The 16,484-nt window shown below is 28.1% G+C and overlaps 1 protein-coding gene across 2 annotated transcripts; it reads right to left on the reverse strand.

Moving 5' to 3' along the window:
* Positions 1–852: 852 nt before the first annotated feature.
* Positions 853–12,177, reverse strand: LOC130806638 (gamma-glutamyl peptidase 5-like). 2 transcript variants are annotated; one of them, XM_057671795.1, is made up of 4 exons: positions 11,608–12,177; positions 2,195–2,350; positions 1,915–2,082; positions 853–1,275 (listed from the first exon to the last, which is right to left on the reverse strand). In XM_057671795.1, the coding sequence occupies exons 1-4, from the start codon at positions 12,010–12,012 to the stop codon at positions 1,171–1,173; spliced, it is 834 nt and encodes a 277-aa protein (XP_057527778.1). In that variant the 5' UTR covers positions 12,013–12,177; the 3' UTR covers positions 853–1,170. The 2 variants fall into 2 exon arrangements, with proteins under 2 accessions (XP_057527778.1, XP_057527779.1); XM_057671796.1 differs by having other exon boundaries at positions 853–1,301.
* Between the last annotated feature and the right edge of the window lie 4,307 nt (positions 12,178–16,484).

Here is a 16,484-nt window from a genome sequence, read left to right on the forward strand (position 1 = left end):
TGTTCTACGAGCACATTTTATATTAATTCCTACTGTCTGTTGTATTTCAACGTGTTGAATAGTCATTGGTATTGTTAGCAAGTCTTTCAGCTTTTTTTTTTATTTCATTCAGTTGTTGCACTAAATATTTACTTATTTTATACACCTTTAATACTTGCATCTGCCACACCTTTGCAAAATATTGACATTTCAATATATTCATTCGTATTATTGTCAATAGAAATGTATGAAATATCATAATTAAATTCGATAGTGTAACTTGGGGGGCCATAACTAATTTTTTAAAATCATGGTTAACACATGCTACCCATTGTTACATAGCAGGTCCGCCTATAAACACAAGTTGTTTAGTTAAATAATACTCCCTCTATTTCATTAAGTTTTCTGTTAATAGTCACAATTTCCATAACATGTCAATGTCAATAATGTTTGAGAGAATATAAAATGTAAATTAGTTTTATGACATGAACAAATACAACTTAGTTTCAAGGGTGACAATGCATCCTCAAATTCATATTTTTTTTATCAAAGTTATATAAATTAATATAAGTTATACTTCATTTATCTTTTATTAATAGAAACAATTTCCCTAAACTTATATGCTTTGAATTTTAATTTGTCACATAAATTAGTAAAACGTATCAAATATTGGGAAATCGAAAACAACAATTACAATAATTTACAAGTATTTCTTTAAATAAAATGTGTGTTCTAATTTCTACAATTTTTCTAAAACATTTGGAATAATTTATTTTACATACATATTTAATAATAACATTATACTCCATTTTAAAATTGTGAATACACTACTATTTTAAGATATATATATATATTGACAATGTGAGGAGAAAGGAGAGAAATTTAATTCATTAATTGCAAGTTTGTTATACATTTTGCTCCATCACTCATGGAATAAATCAAAGCAAACCCCTCTAGAAAATTTTCGGTAATACCTAATAAATAACCCTAGTTCATTCCTCTTAATTAATTATACCATCTAGCTCTACTACCACTAATAATACTACAAGTAATCAAGTAGTAGGTCATTTCATAATATTATTAATTATATATACCCCAAGAAATCTTCTCATTCTTCAATTATTTAATTTTTGCTTCTAATTTTTTTTATTTAATTATTTAATTATGATATGATTTACCATGGCATAATTATCACAATCTTCCCTTGAGAAAATTGACACAAAGCTTTCTCCATGCTTCTTTGTCTGGATCATGCGACTCCACGAACTTGCCCCTCACTTCATTAGCATGTGCTTCCTGCCAATCCATGCAAATACATTCACCTTATAAATAAAAAGATTAGTATTTTGAATGATGCATAATTATAATAGGAGATTTTTAGCATGTTCGACTGTATAAGGTTCCGAAAAATTAGAGACTTCAATATTAAATTACTTAATATATGTTTGGTGTTTAAAGATACAAAATTGTTAGAAATATATCATAATTTTAAAAATTACTCATAGTCTTCATAAAATTTGTTAATTTTTACTCCATTCCTGATTATAACTATAATAATAGTAACTACATTAAATAAAAGATGATTTTAGGATATAATTATAAGTTATATAATAACAACTACTATACATTCGTCAGCATTTACTTATTATGTTTATTACCTCTAGACATGTTAATTATTTATTCTACTCAAAATTAATTTGAAATATATATTTAAAAATAGTGGGTCCTAAAGTCCAAGAAGTTATATATTAATCTATTATTTTAAAAAATAAACTTGTTTAATATATGACTCGACTTGAACTAAATAGAATTAAAATGGACGATTGTATCTACACCAATTTGACCAACTATTTTGACAACTAACGCGACAACTAATTTAAAAATAAGTAAGACAGTAAAATAAACACAGTTTCATCCCGAGTATGAATTGTATACCATAATTAAGTTCCTTTGAAGAAGGCGATCAATCAAGTGAAGAACAATGTCCTTGTTGTACTCAGGATGACCTTGAATACCCATCATATGATCACCATATCTAAACATCTCTATAGATGTTTTGCTCGATCGACCAATTACCTCAACTTTTGAAGGAAGTTCCAATACCTAATATTTTATTCATTAAATTTTTAAAATTAATAAAATATTAATTAATATACATTAAAAATGTCTTTTTCTTAATAAAGTCTCCTTAGAAATGATTCGTTTTACTACTAACCTCATCTTGGTGGCACTCAATGATGTTGAGCATAGCAGGAATTTTGTGCTTTGAAAATAGAGTACTTGATGAGGGTGAAAATTGAATTGTTCTTAGCCCAATGTCCCATCCCGTACTAGCCCGCCCAGTCCTACCACCCAATGCTCGGCCCAATATCTGCTCAAATCCAACATATCATGATAAAACAATGTCCAATATTAATGTTAATTTTAATAATGTAGAGTCGAGAACTTTAAAATTTTCACCAATTGACAACAAAGCAATTATTTTGAAAAATTGTCCAAAACTATTTAAAATTGATTTTTGTCAAAAAAATACGTAATAAAATATTATGTCAAAAATTGTCTACAAAATCTCCTGAGATATTGTCTCTTTGAAAGATGTCTCTCAGGCCCAGCCCATTAAAATTTAATACCTACTCTTACTCTATATTTTTTTTATGGGTTGACCCAATTAGAGATGGTCTGAGACCGTCTCTCACAAAAAATTTTGTTTTTTTTTAAAAAACTACCTAAAACAAATTATTTTGTCAAAAACTATCAACAAATCTAATTTTTGTTAGAAACTACTTAAAACAAATTAATTTATCAAATATTACCTACTAATTGGCTTTTTCGATTGAAAATAAAAAAAGCAAAGTGGATTGGATAGTTGAATAAAAAAATGCATGCGTTTCTAATGTAAATAAAAAGCACGTCACTTGTACATGTACATATAACAAAAGTCAGATATATTTTGTTATAAGTAGATAGTATTTGACAACGAAAATAATATATTTAGGTAGTTTCTAACAATAGCTACAATTTTAGTAATTTATAACTAAAAATCAATTTGTACTGAATTTTGATAAAATAAATTATTTTAGTTAATTTAGGAAAAAAAGGTTGTTTTTTATAGGTAGTTGATTATGTTTGTTTTTATTTGTAGCATTACATATTTACAAGACAAAAGAGTGCAAGAAGACACTAGCACTAAAGAAGAAAAAAATTTTTTTTTGGCACTAATGTAGAGCAAGATGTTGGAATTCCATGGAAATATGTGTTTTGGCATTATACGCTAGAATTAGAAGATAATCTATCTAAAATCAAACAAGATTATATACCTCAGGCTAAAATTGATTTTTTTTTTTATGAAACTAATTATATTGATTTAAATGGAATGGAGTATTACATTGTAAAAAAGAGATAAGAAATTATAATTTGTAAACTATATTAATTTTTATTTTTTTTAAAACTTAGGTTAAAAGAAATGGACACTCCTGCTTCTAATTCTATGCTAGCAATATTAATTAATTAACGTGTCTTTTTGAATTTGTTATACAATATAAAAAAGACATTATTTTGATTTACATTATCAAACAAATCACAGTGCTGTTTCTGGTATTGTATGGACCCTAGGCAAACTTAAAGAAGTGGACCCTTTCTATGAAGGGTCGATTGAACTTAAACAGGTGTTTTGGAAAAATAATAAAAATAGACCCTATATATTATATTAGCATTAAAAATATAAATGTATCATATAATTCTTAAATGATAAAAGAACTACTCATAAATTGTAATTTTTTAAGCGTGTACTTCCATTAACTAGCATTTTCTAATTTTAAATCTAGGCCCTAAACAAATGCATACATTACCTACGGTAAAAAACAACTCTGCAAGTTCAAAGGAATGGAAGAAAGGATACTATCTTACATTTGCGTGTATAAATTTAGATTTGTTAGGATGCGTCAAATTTAAGTAACTAGGATAGACTCTTGATTAGAGAAATTTAAGTAATATTTATAGTCTTTAAATGTCAGACTATAAATAATTATAATGACATAAATTTTTGTATGAGACGATCTCATCGTGACACATACTTTATACTTTGGTTAAATAACTAAATAATATAAACTTTTAGCTTATATGCTTTTAGTTTTAAGGTCGTTTCACCGTAAAATGTTCTCATACAAGAAGGGTTGTTATAATAATAATTCATTAAATTATATGATTTTTAACATGAAGTGGCAAATTATTTTTCCTATCGAGAATCAATCAAAATAAATCTATTAAATTTGAGCTTAAAGCTGGATCGCCTAACGAAATTGTAAACATAATAATAATTCTCCGGGTATGAAAAACCAGCTAAGCTAACAAACATGGCAAATGGTCCATTAATTTTTTTCCAAAAAAGTCAACTATTAATTAATTTTATATTTAAAAGAGGACACACAAGTATTTGACAATACTCCCACAGTTCGTTTTACTAAATTTGCAATATATATATATATATATATATATATATATATATATATATATATGTGTATATTTTGGTAAGAAAACATAAAAAAAAAAGACAAAAATAAATTTTGCAAATTAGTCGGAAAAATATATAAATAAGACGAAAAGTTATGTTAAATATGTAAATGAAAATAAAAAAAAATATTTTTCCCAACAAAAACTAAAACTAAGACAAACTTGATAAAACACACTAAAAAAATATGATAAATTTAGTGTAACAATCGAGGTATGATCCAAACTAAATTCCGATTTGAAAATGTGAATTACTTTCTGCGTTTTGTTTTACTCATTATATAAGAAATTTGCACAAGAACTAGAAATTAGTATCTTTTTGTTGAAAAGACAATAATAAACTCTAAAAAGAAGGTATAAAAGTTAATAAGATAGACGGTTCTCTCCTTTGTCTCTACTTTTTTTTTTCTCTCAAAAAAATTTGGCCTCCATTGTTTACTTTTGGCTACTATCAATTTTATCGTTAATGGTAAACATTTAATCTCTTTATTTTTGCTTTTTTCATTTTAGGTTACAAATAAAGTTCATTATCTCTATATTATAAAGCTATTTATCCATTGATTAGATTCCATCTACCCATATATTGGGTTTTAAAGACACTCATGGTGAGAGTTTAAAGTCTTTTTATGAATTCAATGGTAAAAAAGTATATGGTGTCATCATGGGTATCAATTTAACTAATACAGTTAATAGTGTCAAATTTAATTCTATTTTAAAGCTACATCAGATCTAAAGACCCCATTGGAGGAGACTATATCAAGCAACGATGTGTGGAAAATTTCAATGTTAGATCTCTTTTATAATGATCGTGATTTTTTCTATATAGAATTTTATTTAATTAAAATAGTTAAGTATTTAATTAATTGTTATTCTGTTGTAGATGTTGTATGACATTTTTATCAATGGATTATTAGATTCCTTAAAAAAAAAAAGTCAATAAGATAAGGAAAAAAGCAAGTGCATAATAAACATTTACATGATTATTTTTTGCAAAGATAATAACATATCTAATAATTTAAAACTGCTAAATAAGAAAAATATAACAAATATAATAAAAATAGTTGAAATATTTGTTTTGTTAAAGCAACTATAAAATAAAATTATCATGTCTAATTAATGACTTACAAGATCTATTGATTACTCCTAATTGATTGCCGACATGTACATGAATCAGATTGACAGTGTATCCACAAATTAGGTAACGTACCAAATAGTCTACAGTAAGGTAATGAGTCCTAACTCCTATACAAAGTATTTATAAAAGCACTCAAATTAATTTCCTAATAATTACTTAATTAAGGTTATTAATCCTAAAATTAAACGCCTCGACACAAAAAGTACAAAAATTAATTAAATTTACGTATGAGTACCCTTAGATTTTAGGTACATCCGAATGCAAGATACTCAATCTCCTTATAAATAAGGAATCCTATAGAAAAATGTAATAAATTATAAGATCTCCCAAGTGTATTGGAATCTTGTCTCAGACAATTGGAAGGGAGAATAAGTTTCAGCTTCATTAAATAAGAAAAAAATTATCTGGAATTATCCAATTTTTCTATGATAATCTCATATATTAATTAAACATAAATAATTCCAATTTAAAAGATATTTTTCTAGAGTAAGTTCGGGTAACTAGATGACCTGCTATAGTAGGTAATTTACTAAAAAAACCTAAATTGAAAATTAATGTAAAATTCAAGAAAAATATTGAAAATTTACATAAAAGATTCTAACAAAAAAAAAGTTAGAAAATATTTTAACATTTTTTTTATATTTTTCTTGAAATTTTATTTTAATTTATCTTTTTTTTAAAAGAAAACTTGCTATAGCAAGTCAATCGGTTACCAGGTTTACTCTAGGAAAATACCTCATAAAGTTTGGATTATTCATAGTTAATTAATAGGTAGAACTATTGTAAGAAAATTATAAAAAAGTTCGAATAGTCTAGGTAATTTTTCCTTAAATAAAATATACACCTCTTTTTTATTTAAAGTTACATATGATGTTTGTAATCAAGAGTTAATTGTAAATAATTTTTTTAGTAGTTTTATTGTTAATAAAAATAGGGTTGTGACTTTTCAAAATCTCATTTTAAATAACAGTCACTTAATAATATTAAGGTAATAAAATATTGTAATAAATTGAGCCTCAAAAAGTGACAATAATGTCTACAATTGTTACATTAGTATGAAGTTTGTAAAGTGGTAATTGAAAAGGAAATGAAAGAAAAATACAAAAAAATACAACTGGATGAAAATATATGTCAATAAATGAAGAGGCGGGAAAATATAATTTCATCATCAATTTTAAAATACAGAAAAATTAATAAGACATTATAAAATAAAATATAAATCCAAATGAAGTAAGACAAAAGGGTACACCTCAAATTACTTGGACAATGATTAATTGATTATGGTAATGTTTTATCTTCACGTTTTAAAATAATACTCCCTCCGAACCAATTTAGTTGTCCTATTTCCTTATTTAGCGAAGTCTTTTTAGTTGTCTCATTTTTAATTTTGTCAATCTTTTTTTACCTAAATATCCTTAGTTCACACAAGTAATTACGAATATACCCCCATATATCTTACTTACCCAACTACCTTTCACTACTTACTCTTTACTATTTACCCTTTTTAATGGACCCCACACCATTCTTAATAACCGTGCCCAAGCAAATGGGACATTTAAATTGATTCGGAGGGAGTATAAAATAAAGTGGAGTCAAGACTGAATGTAATGATCATTATTAAGGAAAAATGAATGGCCTTCTTTGAATCAACTATTACTTCATGCTTCCTTCAAGGTTTAAATCAACACATGTGAGCGATGAGAAGAATTAAATGAGACAAAAATCAATTCTCAAATCAACATAAAACTCGAAGTGGATATTTTGATATTTATTTGTAATTATAAAAGATAACATGTAAATTTTACATAAGAAAACTTGTCCATTCAATGAAAATAACAAATATAACTCAAATTCATAAATATGTAAATATGTGTACTGCTTATAAGTTGGTTGAAATGTTGGGGCCAACAACATTGTCTTAAGTTTAAGTTTCACTAATAATATTTTTTAAAATAATATTAAATACATTAACAACATTTAATTTTATTTTGGATCCGCCTCTAAATGGTATAATTTAAGTTTTCATGATTTTTTAATTCTTAGTGCAATTTAGGAGAGAATAAGAAAAAATTATAGTGACATAAGTATGTATTATTTGAATCAAGCCATTAAATACATTTATTAATTAAAATTGATGAAAAAATGAGTATTTTTTGTTAATAATGAAGTATACTAATTAAGTTACTCTTCAAGTGTATGAAATGATATAATATACTCCCTCTGAACCAATTTAGTTGTCCTATTTCCTTATTTGGCAAAGTCTTTTTAGTTGTCCAATTTTTATTTTTGTCAATCTTTTTTTACCTAAATATCCTTAGTTCACACAAGTAATTACGAATATACCCCATATACCTTACTTGCCCAACTACCATTCACTACTTACTCTTTACTACTAACCTTTCTTAATGGACTCCACACCATCCTTAATAACCGTACCCAAGCAAATGGAACATCTAAATTAATTCGGAGGGAGTATTTTTTTATATGGGATAACTTCATTCCATATAGATAAATTGAAAAATAATAAATGAATTGTACGATGAATTGGGATTAGGGCTGAACACGATTTGGTCTAAACCGTAAACCAAACCGGACCAAACCGTAAATTTAATATCTGGTCTGGTCTACGGTCTAAATGGTCTGGTCTGTTTTTTTTTTATTTTTAAAACGGTTTACGGTCCGGTCCCGGTTTTAAAATTTTCAGACCAAACCGGACCGGAAAACCGTAATAAAATCAAATTTTAGGGGATTAGGGCAACTAGCCGTGAATTCAAAAGCTCTCCCTCCCCAATCCCCTAGAAATTCTCGATCCCTTCTGTTCTCCAGAGTCCAGACTCCAATTCTCCTCAGTTCTCCCAATCTCCCTCCTTCCTTCTCCTTCTCCCTCGATTCCTTCTCCTTCTCCCTCGATTCCTTCTCCTTCTCCCTCGATTCCTTCTCCTTCTCCTTCTCCCTCGAATCTCGATTCCTTCCTTCTCCTTCTCCCTCGATTTCTCCCTCGATTAATCTCTGAAGATTCTGAAGCTGTGCTGTGCTTCTGTGCTTCTTCGAGGCTTCGAGTGACGCTCCTCCTTCAACACTTCACCACGGAATCAAGTGTAGAATCTCGTAATGTAAGTATATTGGTTGATTTTTTGATTTTTAGGGTTTTTTTTTATCAGTTTTTGTTTAAATTCGAAGATGAATGGATTGCTTCTGGTGGTTATGGACGAATGGATTGCTTCTGGTTGTTATGTTAAATAATATGAAATCTGAAAATGTTAATATGTTGAATGTCCTCCTTCTGTTGAATCTCCATTTTTTGTGGGTTGATTGAAATCTGAAATCTGAAAATGTTAATATGAAATCTGAAAATGTTATCAGTTTTTGTGGGTTGATTGAAATCTGAAAAAATGGGTTTGTATTTCCATTGGTGTAAATCAGAATGGGTTTGTATTTCCATGTAAATCTGAAAAAATGGGTTTGTCCTCCTTCTGTTGAATCTTTCATAAATTCACCATGTAATAAAAAAAAATAATGATATAGATTTTGATAAAAAGAGTGATTAATAATTTATTCATTTATTCACCTTTGTGATTTATATTCACCATAACCATACAATCGATCAACACAAAGAGATTACTCTTCTGAATGTTTTCTCCTAGATCTGCTGTAAAATTTCGAAGGTGGAGACGGAGAAAACTCGAATGGTAATGTCGGAAGATCAATTTCCCCTCGTAAAATCTTTAGAATGTCGCCAATATCCGGTCTCAATTAAAAAAATACAAAAAAATAAAAAAAACCGTAGACCAGACCAGACCAGACCGTTCTAGAACGGTCCGGTCTGGTGTCTTGACTGGTCTGGTCTGGTCTGAAAAATTTCCAGACCGGAATTTCTGGTCTGGTCTGGTCTGAAAAATTTCCAGACCGGAATTTCTGGTCTGGTCTGATTTTTCTGTCAAACCAGACCAGACCGGACCGTGTGCAGCCCTAATTGGGATACTGAAACTAGGTTTCCAGAACCATAAGTAATTAGTACCTCGAATTTCCAAGGTCATTGCCTAATAGTATTCATTCTTCTACTTGATCGTTTTTTCTATCGGAAATCATTTTATTTTGTACAAAATAGTGATAAGGAAGAAAAAAAAAAGCAAATTGATAGAAAAATTGTATACAGTTAAAGAGATAAAAATGAGTTTGTGAACGAGAATATCACATAAAAAATAATTTTATCATCCATTTAAAATAATAGAAAAAACGATAAAAAATAATTGCAAAAACAAAAAGAGTAATTTATTCAAAAATAGTTGATTTACAAGAATTAACTATTTAAACCAGTTAATATATCAAATACTAATATTTAATGGTTTGACCATCAAACACTTTTTTATGTCAAAATAAGATGAAATTTTCTCCATAATTAGGTCATCAATGGCAACTTGAGTGTGGGATGATCAATGTTACAATTAGAAGACTTTTGCATTGCCTAATAAATGATTAAATACACTCGAGCACAAAAAAAGTATATCTTAATAAGTAAACCCATTTTAAAAATTCCTATGATTAAATTAGTTGATGACCTATGAACAGCTTCACATTAAAAAACCTACAAATAGTATCAATCATATTATTATTAAAATCCCATTTTTCTATATTAAGGGGACACGTCCCTCCAAATCATTCTAAACAATATACTACCTCACATTGTTATTTCGATTGTTAAAAAAAAGTGGGTGGCATTGCCAAAAATTAATGAAAAACCAATTGTTAAGTGATTCGACTTCAAAAATGTAAGAGACCTTTTGAAAAGGTATCAAAAGCAAATTCGTAGGAGCTCGACCCAATAGGAAAACTATCATATTAATACGGATCATTTAGCATGAACTGATCGACCGCACAAAGTCTTTTTTTTTCGTATATGAAAAATTTAATCAAAAAAAAATGTTAAATTTATTAATAAAATAATTTTATTTATTATAAATTAGATGCAAAATAAAAATTTTATATAGGACATACAAATTTTTCAAGACGGCTCTAAACATGCATCGGTGGTATACTAGATTGCAAAAGCAAATATGTGGGCAGGTTTTTAGTCTGACTTGGCATAAATCTGATCTTGGTGACTTGTATCAGCAGTGCAAGGAAACATGTTATTAGTTATTTTTTTTCTCCTATAATACTTGTTACTAATAGATATTTTTCCACACAATATATCACAATCATTAGCGAATATGGAATTATATGGTTGGTACTTGGTATAGATGACATGAGTGATGCATAGTGTATACTGTATAGAATCAAATGAACATTTGAAGTAAAATGAAAGAAAATATATATTATTATATGAAAAATATTGTATATACGTTTATAAACAAGTACTGTATACCATAATTTTCTATATAAGGTAATTCAAATGTTTTTACCACATTTGATTTTATGTAGTCAAAAACGTAAACTTGATTAAACTTTGGGCGTATTTTCTATTGGCTAATTAATGGAAGTTTCATTGACTAACCAATAATATTAATTATTTTTATCAGCATTTAATTTAGTTGCATAAGCAAATTTACAATAATGAAAATAATTGATAAAATTAAATTAGCTATTAACTTTTAATCATTTATATTAAAAGTTGGACTAAAAAGACAAATTATAATCCAAAAAACTAATTTCTTTCTTTGGTAACTCAAAACTCAATTTTTTTTAATTGGCTTAAAAATTAGATACCATATAAGATTTTTTTGTCGTTTGAGTAAACAATAACTTAAAAGTAAAAAAATAAATGACTATTCTAGATAATCTTTCGCTAACACGATCTCATAACAAAGACTAAAATGTTAATAATTTGTATTAGTTAGAACTATTCAATCTATATATAAAACACATCTCAGGATTAGACCGCCTCAAACAACATTTGTAAAAAAATAAGTAAAATGTTGATTAAGAAATGGACTAAATAAATGAAAAAAAAAATCTGGAAAAAAAGAGGAAAAAAAAAAAAGAAATACCTGGTGACCAAAGCAAATGCCTAAAACTTTCTTCTTGAGAGAATCCAATTTGTGAAGTAAAATCAAAAGATTAGAGATCCAAAGATGATTAGAATGGGCATCACTACAACTTCCTGTAATAACAAATCCATCATACATTTTAATTTCATTTTCATTTGGGAATTCATCTTTAGCTACTTTAAATACATCCCAACTTTCCCCTTCTTCACCCAACATTCTTACAAATACCCCAAAATACCCTCCATATTTCTTCTTTACATACTCTGAATCTTCTGCACATAGTAAAACTGCAAACTTCTTTCCCTTTTTCCCATTCTCATTCCCTAGTATTCTCTTTGTTTCATTCTCTAGTAGTTGATCATTCATTGTGGTTTCTTCTGGGGATTTGGGTATCAGATTCACCATCTTTGGGAATGGGATTTGGGATTTGGGATTTGGGAATAGGAAAAGAGTTTGAGTTTCGTTGAGTGAAGGAATGAAGAAAATACAGGGGAATGGATTTGGGGAATGGTTGATTCCCCTCTTTTTTTTTTGAGTCTTGGCGTGTGTTTTTGATGATGGGCAGAAACCAAGTAGGAGTTGGGGGTTTATAAAGACGGAATTATGACTTTTTATTTTATTTATTTATTTACTTAGTACTTTATTTATTAAATAAATATTATTCTGTTTATTTGAATTAATTTTTTCAAAAGAGAAATGGAGTTTATATTTCTATTAAGCTGATCTAATGCATAGTTATTAGAACTGTTTAAAGCAAATTCGATAATCTGATATTTACCCGACTTTAGACCGAACCGGACTTAATCTGACTTCAAAACTAATTTTAAAAATGAGAAAATTAATGTGGATACAAAAACCGATTTCCTAAAATACTTGACCTAATGATCTGAATAAACAACTCTAATAATCATTGTTTTAAGGTGATCACTTATAATCTTAAAGTAATCACTAATAATTTTAAAAGCAATCATTTATAATTTTAAATTAATCACTTATAATCTTAAAATGATCAATTAGAAAATTGACAAATTATATAAGAACGTCACATGGTGAGATGGTCACATCCAAGACGAGTTGATAATAATGAGAAAATAAATTGTATTATTAATAAAAATAAAAGAAAAAATAAAATACTTCATATAGATGAAATTAAAAAGAAAATCGTGAATTATTGTATAAAAATAATGTGTAATGACTGAAACAAATTAAAATATTAAATACTGCTAAATTCGTGGTACCTTTTTTCTTAATTGTTACTATGCCATACTCTTTATGTAAGTTTCCCGAGAATGAATGTTATTAAGGCCCATATAAAATATTAATAAAACCTTATAAATTAAATGATTTTTATGTGTGACAGTTTTATCGTAAAATATGTCTGATACTTGGCTTAAATCCTTTAATAATAGAAATTTTTACTTTATAGGATTTTTGATTTGACATCACTTCACGGTAAGACGGTCTCATACAAGACGAGCTGTGTAAAAGTTATTTTAGTCTAATAATAAATTATGTAGTAAAATCAAATCAATATTGTGTGAGATTCTTTGTAAGTTTTTTAGATCAATCTTTAATTTTTTGGAAAGAGATTTTGGTTTACAAAAAGAAATTTACTGTTAAATATATTAACCTATTTTGAAATATAAGTTATTATTGAATTGAAATTAAATTTTGGTTTACGAAAATTAATTTGAATATGTTTGCATTTTGAAATTTTATTAAAGGTTATTGTTTTATGATCAACAAAACATGTTGGGACGTAAAGGCATGTTATCTTTTTGAAATTTTTATGAATTTTCTATAATAATTTCACTTTTTGATTAATCATGAATAATTTTAACTTTAGAGGGTATTTGCTTAGAGTAAACTTGGGTAATCCGATGACTTGCTATAGTAGGTAATTCACCAAAAAAATAAACTGAAAAATAATTTAAAATTAGAGAAAAATTTTGAAAATTTACATAAAAATTCTAAATAATAAAAAAATCATAAATTGTTTTTAAATATTTTTTTTAACATTTTTTATCGATATTTTATTTTAATTTATCTTTTTTGTAAAAAAAAAACTTGCTATAGCAAGTCATCCGATTACCGGGTTTGCTCTAAGAAAATTTCCCTCAAAGTTGGGATTATTCATAGTTAATGAATAAATAGGATTATCGTAGAAAAATCATGAATAATTTTTCCTTTATGGTTTATTGACCAAAAACAATTCACTTTCCGAAAAACATCAATAAATTAACAAAACATTATTGTCTTTGACTCATATCCACCCCTCGCCCCACATCCACCTCCCCTATCCTCCCATGCACACTCGACTTGTTTCATATTCATCCACGTCATATTTACAATGTACTAATTTATATCAATGTCATAATTACGATTGCATGAAACACATATAACATGGACATTGAGTGAATGTGAAGCTAATTATAATTGATATACCCAAGATGGTTAAGCCATAGTGAATGATGATGAATTTAAATGCACACCGAAGTGAACATATATAGATATAAAATTTTACCCGCCATTAATAGTAAGTAGATTGATGGATTGATAGATATAAATATTTTAGATAGTATGGGTATGAAAGAGAACATACTGCACCCATACTCCCATTTTGGATTCTGGCCTAGTCATAGAGAACATAGAGTTTATTTAACTAGACCTATCATCGTACTGTAACACCTCTTTAATATTGACACATAATAATAATAATAATAATAATAATAATAATAATAAATAGTGATCATACTAATAGTAAGTGATGGAATATTTTGGTTCGTAGAATTGAAGGGGCTTAATGTGTTGATAGCTAATTATCTTCTAGAAATCTTTTTTGTCTCTATAAACCCTTCATTCCCTACCATTTTACCTTAAGTAATCAATCATCCAACTCTTCATTTCTTGACATTGTAGTACCATAAATCTAGAAGCATTATACTAAGAATCATGGATATCTCATACACTAGGACTCTTCATACTCCTTCATCAGATGCCAAATAAAAATTAGAAATTTGGTACTAAAACTCTTCAAATCTCTTTGGAATACCAAGAAGAATTCAGAAATTTATATCCCTTAATCTTAATGCAAATTATGACTAAACCCTTCATTCACCCTAATAATCCCTATTTAAACACCACACCAAGGCCTTTCAATTTCATTCCATCAAAACATCAAAGCAAACAAATTACAGAAATACTTTAGAGAATTTATAAGAGTGTGGGTGTTTGGTGCAAAGGAAAAGAGCATATAGGAGGTTTTGGCTTATATTCACTTTGAAATTTTATAATCAATCCATATCAATCCATATCAATTCCATCTTTGTAAGTCATTTCAATCCATAGTTAAGAACGTATTATTGTGGTTTATGCATGTGTGTTTGAATTAATAAATTATAACTAAAGGATTATTCATGACGAATTATGTTTTTGGCTAGCTATTTATTTATTATATATTAATGTCTTATAAATAAAATGTATTAATATAATTTCCATAAGAAATATAAAGTTGTGTTGTTGTGTATGTTGTATCATAAAAATTGGTGGAAAGAATGTTATACATACATGTGTGTCATGAAGGAAGTGATATATGAGAATTGGGATGGAATTTTAAATACAAATATATATGAAAATATAAATAAATATATGTTTTAAAAAAAAACAACAAACGAAAAATGTTTTTCAGAAGAAAACGACGAGTAGTCGCCTGAAGTCACTACTCGTCGCCAGTGTTCTGATCTGGTGAAATTTGTTCCAGAAGAAAGCGACGAGTCGTTGCTTATAAACTACGACTCGCCGCTAAACTTCTGGTTGGTTTTTGCCTCGTTTTGCGTTTTAACTTCAACAATTACGAAAGTTGGTACCTAAAGTAATTAGTACACTCTGAACACAGTGGTTATGTCGGATTTTTCATTTGAAGTAGTTAATTTTGCGTAAAGCCTAATTATGTAGAATTCGTACATTGAACTTATAAATTATGACTTTGGTGTATAAACTCTTTTGTGTATGATGTTTTGAGATTAAATTAGTGTTGCAAGAGACATGCATGTGTGCACGTTTTGATATGTGGATCTATATTTGTTTGATTGGACCTTGGTTCATAAGGGGTCAGTAAACACTTTGAATTGAAGCTTTTGTGTGTTGAACATGCCAATAAGATACGTCATGCTTAGACTTTGCATGACTATGCAATTGTTATTTTGAAGTAATGGAAATTTGAGGATGGTTGTTATTATCGCCCACATGGGTTGTATATGGGATTTAGATACCTTTATGGGGTTGATTCATTGATTATTGGGCTCATGGCAGGGTCCTAATAAGGGCCACCATGGGGGTATGCATACTCTTACCTTAACGATCCTGTTAAATTGTCGGGCAACGTCTTGGTCAGGAAGTTGCCTTGGGATTAGCTCTTCCATGTGTATTCTTCTAAAATTTTACTTTGGCGAACCGAAAAGGACGGGCAACATAAGTTAGGAATTTGGATAATGGGTTAATCGAACTACGATTAGAGCCTTTGCATGCTAGGATGAACGCATTGCTTGTTTGATTATTCATTGTTCATGTATTAAGTCTTTGACGTGTACGTTGTTCTTTGAACCTGCGATGATGTTGTCGTGATGACAACTTGCAGAGTGATTGACAGGTGGGAAGTTAAAAGGTGCGTGTGAGATGGCTTATAGGAAACCACCGTCCTTATTAGTCTCTTATCATGCCAATAGTTGAAAACTATCAAACACTAGTTTTATTATAACAAGGCCATCAGGCTCTCAAGTTGTAAGACTTTTTATTTTATTTTCCGCAACAATTTAATTAAAGATTTTGAATCTTATTTCTTTATCCTTGAGAGCGTAATCGATCCTTGACAAGTTTGA

Source organism: Amaranthus tricolor, chromosome 2 (genome assembly GCF_026212465.1).
Source record: "Amaranthus tricolor cultivar Red isolate AtriRed21 chromosome 2, ASM2621246v1, whole genome shotgun sequence".
NCBI classification, from domain to species: Eukaryota; Viridiplantae; Streptophyta; class Magnoliopsida; order Caryophyllales; family Amaranthaceae; genus Amaranthus; species Amaranthus tricolor.